The sequence below is a fragment of the Bactrocera dorsalis genome, unplaced genomic scaffold (genome assembly GCF_023373825.1).
Source record: "Bactrocera dorsalis isolate Fly_Bdor unplaced genomic scaffold, ASM2337382v1 BdCtg025, whole genome shotgun sequence".
NCBI classification, from domain to species: Eukaryota; Metazoa; Arthropoda; class Insecta; order Diptera; family Tephritidae; genus Bactrocera; species Bactrocera dorsalis.
In genome coordinates, this window is record NW_026038076.1 from 6,396 (window position 1) to 25,653 (window position 19,258).

Below are 19,258 nucleotides of genomic sequence, written 5' to 3' on the forward strand. Positions count from 1 at the left end.
TCATATAAAACCTTTTACACGTACCGTGGTACAAATTAATTCAAAAATAATGTATTTTAAAACAACTTCTTTTAAAAGTTTACAAAGAAACCGAACTCTAGAATTATAAAAGAAAATTGTATAGGACAAAATCTTCAGGTATGCATTGTAACATATTTTTAATACAATGCACGGATTTAAAATGGTTAATATTGCACAGGAAACTATTAGAGCTCTCGTATTAAAATTGAGGGTATCTCATAATTTTAGAAATTTGAATTAAGTGTCGTTGACATCATCGAGAATATCCTTATAGTATAATATTTTTATAAAATACTGTGCGCTTTTCGATAAATATTTTTTCGCAAGCTAATTGTCTAATCATAATACATAATATCGGAATTTATGTTTATTATCCCTCGTAACAAGAGCCTAAAAGAATTTGTCCCTTGTCGCCGAACTGTTGTGAGAACGCTTAAAAACAAATCTAAACAAGTTAACTTCGGCTGCACCGAAGCTAACATACCCTTCACAGGTGCATTTCTTTTAGTAATTATGTATTCAGTTTGTAAGGAATCTATATGCTATAGTAATCCGATCTGAACAATATTTTCGGAGATTGCGTTATTACCTTAAGCTGTAATACATGTCTAATTTCGTGAAGATATCACGTTAAGTGCGAAAGTTTTCCATACAAGCCCTTGATTCCAATCGTTCAGTTTGTATGACAGCTATATGCTATAGTAAGCCGATCTGAACAATTTCTTCCGATATTACATTATTTCTATGAACAATAACTCATACCAAATTTCGTGAAGATACATCGTCAAATATGGAAGTTTCCCATGCAACCATTTAATTCCGATCATTCAGTTTGTATGGCATATATATGCTATGGTTCACCGATTTGAACAATTTCTTCGGATATTACATTGTTGCCTCAGAAAATAATCTCTACCAAATTTCGTGAATATATCTTGTCAAATGCAAAAGTTTTCCATACAAGAACTTAATTCTGATTGTTCAGTTTGTATAGAAGCTATATGCTATAGTAAGCCGATCTGACCAATTTCTTCGTATATTACATTATTATCTTAGAAAATAACCTGTGCCAACTTTTGTGAGATACATTGTCAAATGTGAAAGTTTTCCATACAAGAACTTCATTCATGGGAGCTATGTACATATATGTTATAGTGGTCCGATATCGGCAGTTCCGACAAATGGGTAGCTTATCATCAAAAAGATATCTTAAAAACTGAGGGACTAGTTCGTATATATACAGATAGACGGACATATCATTTATATGTATAGTTGATAGGGTCTCCGAGGCTTCCTTCTGGGTGTTACAAACTTCGTGGCAAACTTAATATACCCTGTTGAGGGTATAAAAATTGGAAATCTGTGTTTTTGTTAAAGCGAAAACGATTGCCAGAAAAACAGTAAAGTTTTCTAATTGTTGTAATCTAAAAATGCACCACATTATTTATAATATTGTTATTTTTAATCTTTCGAAGAGATGGTTCAATAAAAACTATAGGTGCAATGAATATCTCGCTTTCAATCTAATCTAATCTAATCTCGTGTGGTTAAACTTAATCTTTCCTTATGGAATTTGAGTTTCATATACTACTCGTATTACTTTTCCATAATAACATTCTGATATGTTTTCTTTGTCGCCAATTATTAGAAAATGATAAAATAAGCATAAATTAAAGCATTTTCTTTTATATGATGCAATTATCACCAAAACTCGCGATGACATAAAATTACTGCAATTCATATAAGTATGTACATTAATGAGTATGCACTTACGTGCATAACAAGTGCATGTTGATAATAGAAAAACGATTACTGTAAAATAAGCAAATGATTACAGAATTAATCTTCAGATTTAAGGAATAAAACATGCGATTATTTCTACGCAACGTAGTTTGGTTATCCCCTTTGACCGTGAAACTATATGCGCATATACATATGTACATATGTATGTATTTGTTTAAAATATCAGTGAGTTTTAGTGCATGATCATCGATTGACTCAGTGGTGATATTTGCAAAATAAAAAAATCTTCAATAATAACTAATAAATACAAATACATTATTTATAAGTTTTTTTCCGAATATGATAAGGGATAGAACACATATTTGAGAATTACTGGGAACACCGTAACTAAGTACATATTATAGACCAAATCGCATGTTGCGAAGACATAAAGATACCTACATACATATGTACATATAAGTAAATACACATCGAAATTATATTGTTTTTGTATTTTGCTGATTTTCTCAGTACTTTTCATGCTGTGAGATTGTGTGCAGAAAGCGCCTCAAGCTAACGAGAACACGCGTCGACAGATCTATTAAACGACTGCAAGCCCTAACGCTGTCTAAAGGCACATACCTCGCTTGGACAAGAACAGTTCGTCTGGAAGTCGCGAATAGTACGCACGCCTAGTAGTGATATAGCAGTCGTGGTATTAAAGTTGCGGAATCGCACTCAAACAACGCGAGTGTTTTCCTATGACACAACAATAAAAAGTGTGAAATTTACAATAAACTTACCTATACATACATATATAAACGTCAATTTGTGGATAAATCGCATTTATTGTTTGTACATATTTGCAAAGCTTTAGCGTCAAAAAGAAGAATATAAAATTGTGATAAATTTTCTTTCCTGGAATCCAAAAAAGGTTAGTTTTTAGTTATGGAAATGTAATCATTGAAAACTAAATCTATTTGGGGACGTATTGCCTCGATGACAATATCTCTTCTAGTAGGTTTAAAATTCTGCAAACTCTGCTCACATTTGGAGGGCTTTTTGCAATTTCCTCTTTTGAAATTTTTACATTTTTGTATTTCTTGTAATTTATTTAGGTATACGTTTCATTGGTTAATTTTTTGTTTTAGTATTTTACTGTAATACCTTGTCGTTATTATGCAAGCACAACAATAGTTCTTTCTGTGCATAAGTAACACTGCAATTCTCAACAACCAGTTTTGCCAGCAGCATCATGTCAAAATTCAAGTTTCTCCGTTTCTCGGTTGTCATTAGCACGCAGACACAAAATTTCAAGGTGTCTTAAATTATTTAAATAAGCATATAAATGCATACATATTTGTTTGCATATACTGATGTATGTTTTTATGTTCGCTAAGCCTTGCAAACTACTTTTTTAACCTTAAATGCTTTTGTCTTCTGATGATCTTTAAAAACTTTTTACATTGTTGCTGAAACTGCTGTTTTATAGTAGAAAATTATTAAGTGATTATTTTCTTCTTCTAAAGAAGAATATTATTTTTCACCTCATTGAATTTTTTGAATTTAAGCTTATGTATATTATAAATTCATAAAATATTTATATATTATATATAATGAACTAAGAGTGAAATTTTGATAATTACAATTAAATTCCTTTCAAATTAAATTTTAGCTACTAATAGATATTTCCTATATTAGTCAATTCAGGGTATTTTCCATCTTATTTTTAACATAACAAATACAGATGCAAATTCCACATTTTTTTTTAATTTCATCAATTAATTAATTTTGGATAATACAAGTTTATACAAAATAATATTGTTTTTAAATCGTTGACCTTGAAGAGCCCTTGAATGCATCGCTATCGATGCGAAAACTTCGAGCTTCAAAATCGTGAAAACAAACATTTTTTTACTTAATGCTTATAATCCCAGTTATGCATAGCTAGAATGCAACAAGGTTGTTTTTAATAATTTTAAAATAAAATGACGAAATGACAGCGATTTAAAAATATTAATTTTTTGACTATGGTTTTCAAGGTAACGCTAAAAATTGTTTGGCAAATCAGTGAAAATTTACAGATTTTCAAAATATTTATTTCGACAAATCGTGCCAAAACTTAAAAAAACTACTTTTGGACGACTGAAGATTAAAATTAAAATATTAAAGATAAATGATAAAAGGTAAAAGGTAAATCGTCATCGCGTGCGGGATTCGGTACTCGGCATTTGTTCAATCAAATCCTTTATACCGCATGTTTCTAGTTATTTCTACATTTGAAATATGAAAAACACATTTTTTTCAAGTCGCGAAGAAAAATTAAATGAAAGTGAACATAATCATACAGATTTGAAATTTTCCGAAAAATTATTTTCCGAGCTTAGTTTTATTATAAACAAAATAAGTGCATTCTTTTTCTATTAAATGGCCCGACAAATATTTTATTTACAGAAATGTATGTGTTTGTAACACAACTTTAACTTTAAACTCTTAAATGAATTATGCATTGAGAACTTCAAAGTATGCATTTCCCTTATTCTTCAAGTATTAAATGGGCGCATGCCTGGGTGAAAAAAATTTGCATTGCTTAGCGCACATGGAAATGGAACACCCATTTAAAATATTCAGTTCATTGATACTTGATCCCTTGATGACGGGGTGCGTCTTTGTATTACTTTATAATTTCCATATGTAAGCCCTATTTACACGTGTATATTATATATTGACTAGGTATAAAACAAATCTAATTCGAATTTCACTTCAAAGCGGAAACTGATTACTTCAAGTTGGAGGTACTGCGTATGCTTGTAGTTTATGCAAATTATTTGAACAAAAACTTAAAAGCCGGCGATCAAAGGTTAATCACATTTTTTTATAACGCATGTGTGAATAAAGAAAATAAAATATACATATGTATGTGTACATATATTTATACATATGTAGTTGTCAAATACCATGTTTAATTATTTACATACCTACTATGTATACTCGTATACATTGTCAGATAAGAAAATAAGAACAGTCCCTGTAAAAAAACAAAACCCTTGAAAAAAGTTCTATTCCACAAGTTCTATTATGTATTCAGGTTGGGAAGACCAGATTAAAACCTCAATTATATTATGAAGAAATCAATTTCGTGCAAGAGCCGATGAAATTTCGGACTCCTCGTCCTGTTAAAACTTCCACTTTAGAGGCATCTTCCATTCAGCAAAAGGCAGCATAATTTCATTGCGTATGCAGGCGTAAATAAATCGGTTTTCTCTTATTCAATACAGAGAATCCAAACCATATCAAGAAAAGCATACCATGATGCTCCCCTGCCGCATTTTTCGGATGCTTTACCCAACGTTTATTATCACCTCCTTAATAAATATACCTTGCTTTCGTCTGTCTATAGTACGTTACGGAATTTTTTACATTTATTGGTCCATTCGACATGAGTTTTAGCGAACTTGAAATTACATCAAAAATGTTTTCTGCCGCTACAACAATAACAGCTGTACTTCCATAGGGTTATTTATCAACGAGATGTCTCCTAACTGACACAGCACAAATTTTAAATCCAATATCCATCCTAATTGCGGCAGCTGACTTGAACCTCAATTTTAGCTACCGCTTTCGAGTGTGAAATTACAAAAACATAAATTTGGCCGTAATTTACACAAAGCCGTTTTTTATTCTGCTCTTATTTTATTGACCACCTTCATATTGGCAGTATCCGGGGAATACCCAAAAACCGATTTAGCTGCGGAGTTGCCAATCATATCTTTTTGAGCATGAGATGCCACCCAATCCTCAAACAAAATAGTTAACAATAAAGAGGACAATAAAAAACAATTTTCAATCGTTCATATTTTGTTGTCCGATACTATACATAACATAACATTACTTAGTAATTTACTTATATTTCAAATGTTTGATTTAATTAAACAGCTCCCATTTGAATACAAAGTTAATAGAGCTTTTGAATATCAAAAATGTATATACAAATACTGTACTTACGTACATACATATATTTAAATTGTAAGAATAACAACAAATGTATGTGTGTATATGTATTTAGTGGTCTGTATATAGTATGCTTCCGACAGGTTGTCTTTAATTGCATGTTTCGATTGCCACTTTAACATCTGTTGCTCATAACTACCTCCATCATGTTGGGTATTTTATTCGGTCACAAGCTGTGGACTTTAAACACAAGTTAGTTATATGTATGTATATATGTACATATAGTTAGATATATTAGAAATATTGTAATACTTCGATTTCACAATACATGCGATTTACAAGTACTTCATTTATTTATTTGAGGCATCTATACATTTATAGTCATGACGTGTCCCCTTGGAATGTTTTCTAGTATTCATACTAATAAACGTTTTCGATAAAAATTATTTAATAAATATTGAACAAAGCGGCGGGTGCCGATGAATTGCGGGCCGAGCTATTTAAATACAGCGGCGAAGAAATGATAAGGAGCATGCATCAGCTTCTTTGTAGAATATGGTCGGACGAAAGCATGTCCGCTGATTTGAATTTAAGTGTGCTCTGCCCAATCCACAAAAATGGAAACTCCACAATCTGCGCTACCGAGAGATAAGTCTTCTCAACATCGCATAAAAGGCTCTATCGAGCGTATTATATGAAAGATTAAAGCTCACTGTCAACAAATTGATCGGACTTTATCAGTGTGGCTTTAGGCTTGGCCAATATTAAATATTCACCATACGCCAAATTTTGGAAAAGTCCGGTGAAAAGAGGATCGACACACACCACCTCTTCGTCGATTTTAAAGCTGCCTTTAAAAACACGAAAATTAACTGCCTTTATGCCGCTATGTCTGAATTTGATATCCGAGGTTTCAGAAAGGCGACTCCCTTTCGTGCGAATGAGAAGGACCTGGCTTCGTTTGGAATCTCCAATTGGCGCCAAGCAACAAAAAGGTAGAACGACTGGCGCGCTGTTGTAAATTCGGCTATAACAGCGTAAACGGTGTCTACGGCAAAAAAGAAGAAGAAGATATACATGCACATGTACATACCATTTATTTAATATAGTCTCAGAAAGACGCTTGCTGAAATTTAGTAGTCTGAGAGGAAATATGAGGTTAATAGGTCGAAATATAAATGGCGGCTTATTATTCTTTAATGTTTGAATTTTATTGTTAAAATAGTCATTAGAATATAATAACAACCTGAAAATTTTATGAAGGAAATCTTGACCTTACCTTAAGCTCAAACATACATAAATCCATTTTATGATCTACCACAATTAAACAACACTAATTGTAACGTTGCATCTAATCAACGAGGATGTCTTCAAACTTCCAACGTCAACAAGTGCTTTATTTCAATTTAAGCCGTAACTAAATCAATTTACTTTTCCAATACATTTAACAGGGGATTTTTGGATCTTTTACAATAATTTTTTTTAATCCTTAAACAAATAAACATTTAACTTTGAAAAGATAATATTCTAACATACTATGAATGTGCAGTTACTGAATTATTGAGCCTCGTTGCATTTGATGCACAATTCTAACCTTGTATAACTTTTAGAATATGTATGTATGTAATTCGACGGGCCGGTATTTTTTCACAGCGATTTCCTACAAAATGTCAGTTGTGGTTGTTTTTGTTCTAGCGGCAGAATTCTGCCGAGTTTACAGTCCTTGGTCAGAAAAATATCCGGGAAGTTCCGGTTTAGTAGATCCGATGCCAGTTGACAGCTGCCGGACAGATTCTGGTTAAAATTATGGAACATAAAAAATATGTACATACATATATGTATGTGCATATATATATGTACATATTATATTAAATATTTCTGTGATTCATTGAAGTATTGCAATTTTTGAACTAAACGGGTGTTAGCCTAATATTTTGGTTGTTTTATAGCATGCTACACACATATGTATGTACATACATTAAAGAATTGAGTGGATAACAGCAAAAAACCTGTTGCTTTTCCAGTTGCAGTTGCTGTAGGGATTGACAAGCGGAGGGAACTCTGAATTAATAATAGTTGAATAACGCGAAAATTATAATAAATATACTTTTCTAATCTAACAGAGGTTTATTAAAAAATAAACTTATTAGACTAATTTCTCTTCACCAAGTTAGCATAACAGTATCATTATTTATATTATTTTATGTCGCAATTCCTAATTATTTGATAACGGCGGTGCAAACTAGTTCATTACCAAGGTAATGCAGATAAAAGCTCTCTCTTCTATCAATTGAGATACGATGTTTATAATGGAGAGCAAACTAAACAATTTCTTGTGTCGACCCATTGCATACGGTTTGAGTATTTTCAGTGCAAACTATAGCAATTACTACATGATAAAGATTATGTAGTTCATTTTGTGGATCTCCGCCAATCTTTTCTATGCACAACGGGTTTTATATAAATATGTACATATGTATATGTATGTATGCAGCTACCTTTTTTAAACATAAACATCCATACCACGTGTATGTTTTTGCACACACTTTAGCATGTTGTGATATAGACTTGTTTCCCTAAAAGTACCCGCCAGCATAGGCTCTCACGTCACAATCGCGTGATTTTTACGCACACAAACTCGATTCGCCGGTTGGCTGGCGCTATTTTGAGAGTTGGCTTGGGGTTACTTACATCTACAGAATAAACACTCATTTGATGGAAAGAATTGTGGGTAAACTATCACCTCGCTTAACGCTAGAATGGCAATAGACAAATTTTATATTCGATATTAAAACATTTATGGTAATTGTCAATTTAGTTGTCGAAGACGTCATAATACTGAAGATGATTTAAAAAATTCCATTACCTACCACTGACATGCCAAATTGAACGACTTGTGCGAATTCTCTACAAAATGAAATAGAGTATTCACTCTCAAAGAGCAAGTCCGCATTTTATAATTGTATTCCCCTAATTGTTTGCCGGTTGTTACTGTATATGTATACATATGGTATGTATTTCTAAAAACATGGAAATATAAATGCTCTCAGCTTATATGTACTCGTACATATGTATGTGTGTGCATAAATTGAACGCCTAATACTAATAAATTATAATATTTATACTTGCATGACGGCATAATGCTTAATTTTTCAATAGCTACATACAGATGTACATTTACATATTCTTAGTTCGCCGTTTACATACTTATTTTTAATTATAATACAAATACAAATTTATAATATTTATTAACAGTGCATAAAAGTTTTAATGTTCACATATCGACATACATATTTGCAATATAAAAAGTTAATAGTAATTTATTACTATGGCTGCATATACATTTTGTACGTGTCAAGGCTCGATACTTATTTTTTAAATTTGAATGTACATAGTCGCATTCTAAACACACTAATTTATTAAACCTTCACATTCATTTCGCATATAAAGGTAAAAGGCCTTGACCTTAAGATGAAGACATATGACCATGCATAAACACAGCAACATTTTGCTTCCCCTTATTCATTTGGAGAAAATGAAAATGTTTGCATTCGGCTACATAAAAAAATGTTGATGATTCTCTCAGGAGTCTACCACCCACCTGCAGACATTCTTTTAGAGCTTTTATTTGATGTAAAAGAGCGCGCAAAATGTGTCCATACTCTCACGAATTATTTGAAATACATGTCGGTCTTGCTAAACAGTCGTTGAGTTCATTTTAAGCGTATCACACGAGAGACGTAACATATAAAATCGTGAGGGATAAGTAAAAAAAGAAATTTATTATTAGGTTGGTAAATTTTACTATTAGTGAGTTCTATCGACAAATTTCTAACATATCTTTGGACAAATTAAATTTTTCTATTTCATAAAAATCAAATTTATTGTACGTACATATATGAACTTCATTAGAAATTAACTTGTGTAAAAAAATGTACATAAGTATGTATGTACGTTTTTATCCAATTTGGATATGTGCACAATTTCATAGTCATAGAGGTTTGTAGGTAGCGAGTGGAACATATCAAAGTGTACTGAAATAAAATACGCATTTATGCTTTTTTGTGTTTATATTCGCATTCAATTAGCTTATTGCAATGTACAATAAGAAGTGCTCATATAAAATTCTTAAAACCCTTAAGCCACAGAGTTCAGCACCCTGTTTGCTTATTTTACTTGCTACATACCATACTTAAATCTATTAAAATTGTTAATCTCTTCGCTGATTCCATACACAAGCCGAATTAAAATGCTAGTGATATGTGCTATGTGCAAATCGGTGATTTCCAAAGGTGTATCCTTCCCCATGCACTATCATGCGGCTGATTTTCTCTAGACACTTCGATGATATTACGTTTTTGTGCCTATATACATACGTATATGTATGTAATTACATATGTGAAGTGAAATAATTTCTTAAGTAATAAAAATAATTATGTATATTGAAATTGTTGCTTATGGTTCGACGCGCAAACATAAATGTTTCTTTAAAGAGTTGAATAAATGATCATATCTACATGTACTTATTGTGTATATCGCATATACATATGTATACTATATACAATGCTAAAATTTTGCGAGTTTTCGATTCTTTGCTCTCTTAAAATAGATTATGTAATAATTTCAATTATTTTAATCTCAATTTCAGTAAAACTAATAATAAACAAACATGCCACCAAATGCCACAGCAAATACACAATCGATAACCAACTCTTTGGTTAACGGAGATGGTGATGATGCGAAATCACTTACTGATAACTCCACAGGTGTACTCTTCGAACAGGATGCAGAAACCTACGATGGTGGCCTTGTGAAGGACATTGAAAAATTTAAAAAAGCCGAAAAACGAAGACTCAAGCTTGTTTGGAGAAATATAATCGTATTCGCCTACGTACATCTAGCTGCTGTATATGGTTTATGGCTAATGATGACATCGGCCAAATGGCAAACTATAACTTGCGGTGAGTAAATATAATTAACTTAAATATTATAAAATATTTTTAGTGAACACTGTTTAGTGATGATAATGACTCTGCAATCTAAATAACTAACATAAATTAAGAAATTCGCCAAAATTCTCATTCTATTGAGTGTATCATTATTAAAAAGAAGTGAATTTGGTGTATTTCTAGTTCAATATATTGCGATTAAGGTTTTAGTATTCTTATATAGCCCAAAACCACTTGAGAAGCGAACTCAAATTTTATCCCATCGAAGTTTGAATAGTAATTTCAATCAAACATTGAAATAATTATACAAAAAATTTTATTTAGCAATTAATTTTTTTAACTAGTTTTTTGTTCCCCAAAAAAATATATTAGCGCAGTTGCAAAATTTTTTGTTTTTCTTTTTAGTAGTATTAACAAAATTTTTGTGTAATCTCTTGATTGGTGAGATTTATAAACGAATTAGTATTTTCAACCGCAAATAAATATAAAAATTAATAAAAAATATTACCTGCGTATTATGGATCATTTCAATGTACCGAAGAAAGTGAATCGACATGTTTTGAAAGCATTGGGAGTTCTGAGTGGTGGCAATCGCGATCAAATCGTTGTCACGTCACAAATAATTGACCAAGTCAAGCATCAAATGAGAAACTTGGTACCGGTACCCAATCTCGGTAGGGTTGTGGAAAAGTCATTACAAAATCTAAGCGAAATTGGCTTGATTGATCGTCATGGGATGTACAGATATGCGCTTGGGCGATGCGCCGCCGTCATGCCTGGCCCCAGCGCTCAGCCGAATTCAAGAACTCCTGACCGTCGTGTGTTTCGAGGCAATGTAAGCACACTTGACAATTTTGAGATTTTATACATTGTACAATATACGATTATTTCATTGCTTCCACTTAGAATCCTCGAAATTGCAGTCGAAGCAATTTAGATCCCAATAAGAAACGTGCTCGGGGTTGCAGTGACGAGGAATCCATCTCAGGCGATGAATTTGATCGCGCGCGGAAACGCATGCGTACCAATAATAAGCAAGTACGTCACTGTGGTCGATGGGCATATCTTCCTCGCGTGCGACAACATAACCAACGTAGTCAACTTAACCAGCAAGCTCATTTTAAATTCAATGCATCCCATATTTCTCAAGACTTTTACTCGTTGGATCATCCATTAACGCAATTGCAAGAATTTCGTTTCTCCAGAGAATACCGAAACCCTTTTGAAGTTGTTAGTAATGACATAATTAATAATACAGCATTGGATTTTACCCTAGCCAATGTGACACCCACACCATCTCTGGAAATAACTGAAATCAATGATGATATAAAAAAAATTGTAGATGTTCGAAAAATAGTCGAAACGCCACCATTACAACAACAAAATGAAGAAAACAACTCGAATGCGGATTATGTAGTGGAGGAATATGAGGAGAAAGAGGAGGGCGTACAAACTGAGCATTTGTCGTCGACAGTAGTACGAGACTATCAAAGCGAATTATGTGGAGATTGTAAAACAGCCATCGGGAACGGCAACACGACTATACAAATACAAAATGCACGAAAAAACACAACAAATCAGAATCAAATTTCGAAATCGTTCACCTCGAGACGTTTACTGAACACATCCAGTGCTTACGCTTCAGAACATTCTTCTAAATCCATAATGCCGGATTACACTAAATCTTATATAAAGTAAACATATCCGCAATGTATCATAATATTTGTATATTATATTTAATGTTACTTTTGTGTTATTTGAATATTAATGACAAATTTGTGAGTATAAGTCTTTATTTTAAGAAAATCCTAATTAAACAAATTGCATAATAACAACACAATACTACAATGTTATCATTACAAATGATGAGAATATCATTACTCTCCTAAGGAGCTTTATCGTAACCGAATAATGTGGTTTTGGTGTGAATCCTTTGAAATTCAAGATATAACGATATTAATTGACTCCTAGGATATACTATGTATAAATTAGTATTATCGTTTTCACCAGACCGAATGATTTGCATTTTTAACATTTATATTTTTTCGTAGCTATGTAAGCCAGCAAAATAACATTTCTAATTACAATATATATTCTTATACAATTTCATTTTGCAGCCATCTTGTTATATGTCATCTCCGGACTGGGTATTACCGCAGGTGCACATCGCCTTTGGGCTCATCGCTCCTACAAAGCCAAATGGCCACTGCGCGTTATTCTAATGATCTTCAACACAATCGCCTTCCAGGATGCTGCTTACCATTGGGCACGAGACCATCGTGTGCATCACAAATATTCGGAAACTGATGCTGACCCACATAATGCCACTCGGGGTTTCTTTTTCTCACACATCGGCTGGCTATTGTGCAAGAAACACCCTCAAGTCAAAGCCAAAGGTAAAGGAATGGACTTGTCCGATCTACGCGCAGATTCGGTTTTGATGTTCCAAAAAAAGTAAATATCACGATTACATTTTATTGATTTCACTATTTTAATCGATATAATTTTTTTTATCTAGATATTACATGATTTTGATGCCACTTCTATGTTTTTTGATACCAACTCTGATTCCGATGTATGCTTGGAATGAAAAATTCATAAATTCATGGTTTGTCGTTGCTATGTTCCGTTGGTGTTTCACCTTAAACGTAACTTGGTTGGTTAATAGCGCAGCCCACAAATTTGGTGGTAAACCCTATGACAGGTACAAACATGCATAATATTATTATATAAAAAGAAATTCTCTCTCTCAATCTTAACATTTTGTTTTATTAATTTGTGATATTAACTATTATTAATTAAACTCTCTTTATACATAGATTTATCAATCCATCCGAAAATAAATCAGTAGCTCTTTTCGCATTCGGTGAGGGCTGGCACAACTATCATCATGTATTCCCCTGGGATTACAAGACCGCTGAACTTGGTGATTATTCGCTGAATTTAACCACGGCTTTCATTGACTTCTTCGCCAAAATCGGTTGGGCATATGATCTAAAGCAGGTGTCTCACGACATTATCGAAAAGCGTGTTAAACGTACGGGCGATGGTACACACGCCACTTGGGGTTGGGGCGATAAGGATCAATCCAAAGAAGAAATGGCGGATGCGTTAATTACACACAAAAAAGCTGAATAAAATATATACGTTACGTCCAGCAACGAGCGGCAGATCAAAGTGAGCGTGTGTGTATGTGAGAAGATATTGATAAATCTGTTGGAAAATTTAGTGTGGGTGAAATATCAGCGAAACTAATGGAGAGTGGCTGCTGGAGTAGTCATCTCTTAGGTAATAATAATACAAAACCTGTATATGAATAATGTAGTGTTGTGTGTGGAGTTTTCAAACAATATCGTACAAACAATATGGCATGGCGTCAAAGAGCTTAACAAGATACGTTTTGGGTTTTTCAATGTAAACTAATAACTTATAACACTGAAGTAAACTAACAGATCAATTTCTTTTATACATACAAAGATATGTATGAGCACTTAAAAATTGTATTAATTAATTTTTTTCCATAACGTGTCTTGAAATGTAATAATTATACCGAGGGTCTCATGTTCCCAGAATTGTATGCTAGCACATAAGTATGTGAAATAAGTAAGGCAATCGCCTCCAGAAATAGCGTACCTATATGCTTAACGAATATCTGATGCAGTCATACCCACTAGTGATACCATATAATTAGAAAATAGAAGCGAATTAATTTAGAATCAAAATAAAAATCGCCAGTTTATTACTAAGTTCAAATTCTGTATTGCATAAATGAATATGAAATGTTTATAAAACTTTTAAATGCAACGGGTGAATTAATGATATTTAAAGCGCTAAACACCACACAGCACACGCTATTTAAAAACTACCAAAAATGGGGTTATTAGTATTTATAAATAAAAACAGAAAATATTATATAAAATATGTTATTTCTAAAAAATATAAATATAAACTATTACATATAAATTGTTGAGTAATACTAAAAAAATACAAACGACTATTTTTTAGCATTCTTAAAGTGATTCCATTATTTTTATTTACATATATGATGGCCAATGTGAACCAAATATAATTACAAAAAGGAAATATATTCTTCTTATTTTTATTAAATGGTTGGTAAATGGCATTTACTTGAAAAGTTGTTATCATGCGTATAGTGTTTAGATAAATTAGAAAGAAATCAATTGTAAGTATTAAATTAGTTTGAATGTTGTAAAGTAGATACTTAAATGAATTCGCCTGTGAATATAAAGAAAAAAATTTTAACTTCGGTTACTGCGAAGCTAAAATACCCTTCAAAAATAAACAAAGTTCCATATAAAACTTAACTTTGTTCACTCCGAATTTCAATTATGTATCGCAAACGTTTACCGATACTTTCGGTTAAAAGTCACTGGCGGTCTCACATTTGATACCTAAGGGCTTAAACAGTTTTGGCCGACTATGTGGACACTATTCGTGCAAAGTTCTGTATCTTAATTTACCAAACTTCTTATGGTGCTGAGGAATTTGGGCACTAAGTTTCATCAATTTAATTTTAATTTTTACTCAAGTTTGAGCTTGCACGGACGGACGGATAGACAGACAGTCACCCGGATTTCAACTCGTCTTGTCACCTTATATCTATATCAAATGATTTTAGGTGATACATATAATCGCGAACAAAACTATTATACTCTCTACCAACATGTTGCAAGACTGTAAAAAAGTTGTGCATACAATGGATATTGATCGTCCAAGTTCGATTATATACAGACAGGCAGACGAAAATATATCTATTGAAATATGTTTTGTAATATCAATGCAAACTTTCAATAATAACAGAACAACGTGGTAGTAGGTACCCTTACAACGCCTACGTGGTAGTTCTTTGAATTGGTTAACTCATTCCGTTAAAAAAAATCCTACATAGATGAAAAAGAAAACAATTACGCCCTAGCGCAACTTCGTTCTGGATATAGTAGCAGGTTAAACTCCTACTTATCCAGAATCGACTCCGACATACCTAATGTATGTCCTGCATGCAACGAGTCTCCGCATGACACTGGCCACCTCTTTGCATGCCCCACAAACCCTACCCATCTAACACCTTCCTCCCTTTGGTCCGACCCCGTCGAAACAGCACGTTTCTTGGGCCTACCGTTAGATGACCTCGACGACAACACAAACAACGGGGATTAGCTAACCGTTAACAACAACAACAACAACAACAAAACAATTACGCCTCAAGTAGGTGTGACACTTTACAGTTTTATTAGTTTGTTTTATAAGTTTTCGCATTACATATTTTATGTATTAAAGCAAATTCAAGCCTATACAAACTATATTAAAAAACAACAATCTGCTTGGTCAGTAATAATGTAACCATTTTATCATTTTATAAGTAGCATAATTTTGTTTCCACCAAATAAAATGCTTGTGATTCCCGATCCGACGCAATATTGTTCTATGTAATAATTAAAAAAACGAAAGCTGTCTGTAACAACTAAACATAAGTATACTTGTTGTATGTTTGATGTTTTGATTCCGGTGTACATATGTACAACTCTATCTATGATTCGCAAACGTTTTGATTTAGATTTAGCGTTTTTAAAGGTGTTATATGTATATTTAAATTTTAATAGAAGAATACTCATCATAACATATAAATAAATTTTAAATTCTGAAAGTTATAAACTTATACTCAGAACAAATCAGTACCCATCATGTGTATGTTGCTATTTTTTTCGCCCTTCGGTTTGCTTAGATTCTTTCGCCTTCTTCTCTGCTTCCAAACGTGCTGCTTCAGCTGTTTGTTTTTCAAGCTCTTTTTGTTCAGCTGCAGCAGCAACGTTTTTATCATCCCAATCGGCCATTGACTTCTCTCGTTTTAACCACGAATGTGTTGTATCGGATTTGAACGCTACAACAAAAAGTATATTTTAATGTGACAATTTGTTTTCCATTATTATGTTTTTAATAGTCATTTTTTAATTGATTATTGTGATCTGCATTTACAATTATTTGCATATATTAACTTACTTTGTATAAACCATTTGATTCCTTGCTGCATTTCTTCAATTATTTCTTTTGATGTATACATAACTTCATTTTGAACGGCCTGGTTAAAGTTTGCTGCATCAAAAACGGCTGAATATAATGAGTTTCTATCGTGATTAAGTGCTCTCTGTGGGAATTTCGCAAGAGTTTGCGCTAATTCCACAGATTTAATTAATGATTGGCCAGGGGGTACGACGCGATTAACAACGCCCATAGAAAGCGCTTCTTCAGCACAAACTTGCCTTCCAGTCAGTATTAAATCCAATGCTCTCGAAAATCCAATCAATGCCGGTAATCGGGCTGTACCACCATCGATAACGGGAACTCCAAAACGCCGATTGAAGAAACCCAACACAGCTGTTTCCTCCATTACTCGGAGATCACACATTAATGCAAGTTCCAAACCATTAGCAATACAATAACCGCTAATACCACATACAACCGGCTTTTGTATATGTCGCCGTGTTGGTCCCACTGACCCTTCATGCGCCATAAGTATGTCAATACTAACCTGTTCTCCACCATCTTTTCCAAGTTCTAGAATATCATAACCGGCACAAAATGATCCCCCAATACCATATAAAACTGCAACAGGAGATGAATCATCGGCCTCAAATGCATTGAATGCTTCGCAGAGTTGTGTGGCAGTGGCTACATTAATGGCATTTCTCACCTGTGGTCTATTTATGCCTATTAATGTTACATTTTTATCTTTGTCTACTATTATATTCTTCTCAACTGGAACATCTACAATATAAAAAGTAATAGTATTCATCCTAAACTTATGTCATTCAGAACACGATTCGACTTACCTTTTTCAGCGTTTTGCAGGCGGTTCGTAATACATATACTTCTAGAACCTATATTATGAAAGTCCGTTGAGAACTTGGAGGTGATACTTTTTTTGTTTATACGCTGAGAAATTCGTCGAAACAAAATCATTATTATCTGACTATGTCCTATTAAGTTTTTTAACTGGATGTTCAATAAATGACTGCAAGATATAATCGATAACTCTAGAGATAGTGATGCTAATTTCCATACCCCTAGGAATCGTTTTTTGATTTATATGTTAAAATCAAATTTATAATTCAAGCTGGTATATAAAAGTTCACATGATTTCCTCTCTCTTACCATTTTCTTGACAATTTAAAACATAAAATTTGTTCTTCTAAGCATTTTTTCTATATTTTCCGATAACATTTTTCGATATTATTAACTTGAAACAAATTGTCGATATCTATCGATTTTTGAAATAAAATTATCATTTTTTATTTGTAATATTCTCGTTGGAGGCAAATTTTTGTTCGTGGAGAATTTCCTCTTGTTCCCAAGCTGGTATAACTTTCGGTTTTACTTGCCAGGAATCTGTTTTTTGCCCTCTACTTTTTGCTGCAAAAGTAAAAAATAATAACTATAGGTCATAGAATTTTACATAAAATCTCACCTTCTTTATATCTGGTTATACCTTCTTTTATTTCAAGCAAAATTTTGTTATTAAACGATTTGGTTTCTTCTGCTATTGCCGCATTCAGTCCATTTCTGCGTTCATAACAGTTTTTGTATAAAGCTTGGCGGTCTTTTTGTAATGCTTCCAAAGGAAACTTCGCAATGGAAAAGGCCAAATTTACCGCCTGTCCAAGAGCAGTACCAGTTGCTACCAAACGATTTATTAAACCCATTTGTAGTGCTTCTCGTCCACAAACACGTCTGCCTGTTAGTAATAAATCTAATGTACGCGAGAACCCAATCATTGCTGGTAACCTTGCTATCCCTCCGCAACTTACGTTATATCCAGTGTACCGTCCAAAAAATCCTAGAACTGCAGTGTCTTCCATAACACGAAGATCACAAAACATTGCCAAATCTAAACCATCACCAACGCAATAGCCATTGATGCCACAAACGATAGGTTTTTGAGAATGTCTATGTATTGTTTTAGAAGTTGAAAGTGCACTAAAATCTTCTATATTATTGCTTTCCAACATTGTCAGATCCTGACCAGCACAAAATGAGCCACCGATACCATAAATTACAGCTACAGGTGAAGTTTTATCTCTTTCGAAATCAGCCAATGCCGCACTTAATTTCTGTGCGGTTTCTTCATTTATTGAATTGCGATGTGCCGGGCGATTTAAGCCAATTAAAGTGATATGGTCATCTTTATCAACGTATACTGGCGATTCCGTGAACATTTCTGATCCTATTGGTTTTGTTGATACGTTTTGTCTTCCTTGTAAACATCTCTCCTGCTATAATAAACGTTTAACTCTTTTAACATCGTTACTCAATATCCTCAAACTTACAATTAACAGCCTGTGCAAGCTGGTGAGACTGTATCGATTCAATAAATTCGCCATTACCTCATTAAAAACGATTTACTATCAAAACAACAATTAGGAAATAGCAACGGGCTGGCATAGATTGCTCAAAAACTACGGAGATATCGATAAAATACAATCAAACTTTCCGATATTGTAACTAATCGATAACTCTAGCAGGAAAATAGATCAATGTACTGTAAACGTCGGAAATCACGTAATACGCTACGTTAGAACTTACGTTTATTACGATATATA

The 19,258-nt window shown here is 33.1% G+C and overlaps 4 protein-coding genes across 8 annotated transcripts; 2 read left to right on the forward strand and 2 right to left on the reverse strand.

The window, feature by feature from the left end:
• The first annotated feature begins 1,546 nt into the window (after window positions 1–1,546).
• On the forward strand, window positions 1,547–14,750 carry LOC105231732 (acyl-CoA Delta-9 desaturase). 2 transcript variants are annotated; one of them, XM_049461364.1, is made up of 5 exons: window positions 1,547–2,677; window positions 10,343–10,655; window positions 12,761–13,097; window positions 13,162–13,347; window positions 13,463–14,750. In XM_049461364.1, the coding sequence occupies exons 2-5, from the start codon at window positions 10,364–10,366 to the stop codon at window positions 13,779–13,781; spliced, it is 1,134 nt and encodes a 377-aa protein (XP_049317321.1). In that variant the 5' UTR covers window positions 1,547–2,677; window positions 10,343–10,363; the 3' UTR covers window positions 13,782–14,750. The 2 variants fall into 2 exon arrangements, with proteins under 2 accessions (XP_049317321.1, XP_019847858.1); XM_019992299.3 differs by lacking the exon at window positions 1,547–2,677 and adding an exon at window positions 9,358–9,484.
• LOC125779985 (uncharacterized) lies at window positions 10,667–12,754 on the forward strand. The gene is made up of 2 exons (XM_049461365.1): window positions 10,667–11,478; window positions 11,550–12,754. Exons 1-2 carry the CDS (start codon window positions 11,161–11,163, stop codon window positions 12,339–12,341), a joined length of 1,110 nt encoding a protein of 369 aa, XP_049317322.1. The 5' UTR covers window positions 10,667–11,160; the 3' UTR covers window positions 12,342–12,754.
• Window positions 14,751–15,870: 1,120 nt separating the features above from the next.
• LOC105231733 (probable enoyl-CoA hydratase) lies at window positions 15,871–17,689 on the reverse strand. Its single transcript, XM_011213173.3, has 3 exons — window positions 17,492–17,689; window positions 16,662–17,426; window positions 15,871–16,542 (listed from the first exon to the last, which is right to left on the reverse strand). Exons 1-3 carry the CDS (start codon window positions 17,619–17,621, stop codon window positions 16,358–16,360), a joined length of 1,080 nt encoding a protein of 359 aa, XP_011211475.2. The 5' UTR covers window positions 17,622–17,689; the 3' UTR covers window positions 15,871–16,357.
• Window positions 17,690–17,841: 152 nt separating this feature from the next.
• Window positions 17,842–19,139, reverse strand: LOC105231734 (putative enoyl-CoA hydratase/isomerase YngF). 4 transcript variants are annotated; one of them, XM_011213175.4, is made up of 3 exons: window positions 18,986–19,139; window positions 18,127–18,928; window positions 17,842–18,071 (listed from the first exon to the last, which is right to left on the reverse strand). In XM_011213175.4, the coding sequence occupies exons 1-3, from the start codon at window positions 19,037–19,039 to the stop codon at window positions 17,944–17,946; spliced, it is 984 nt and encodes a 327-aa protein (XP_011211477.2). In that variant the 5' UTR covers window positions 19,040–19,139; the 3' UTR covers window positions 17,842–17,943. The 4 variants fall into 4 exon arrangements, with proteins under 4 accessions (XP_011211477.2, XP_011211476.2, XP_049317323.1 ...); XM_011213174.4 differs by having other exon boundaries at window positions 18,127–18,931; XM_049461366.1 differs by having other exon boundaries at window positions 18,127–18,931; window positions 19,043–19,122.
• Between the last annotated feature and the right edge of the window lie 119 nt (window positions 19,140–19,258).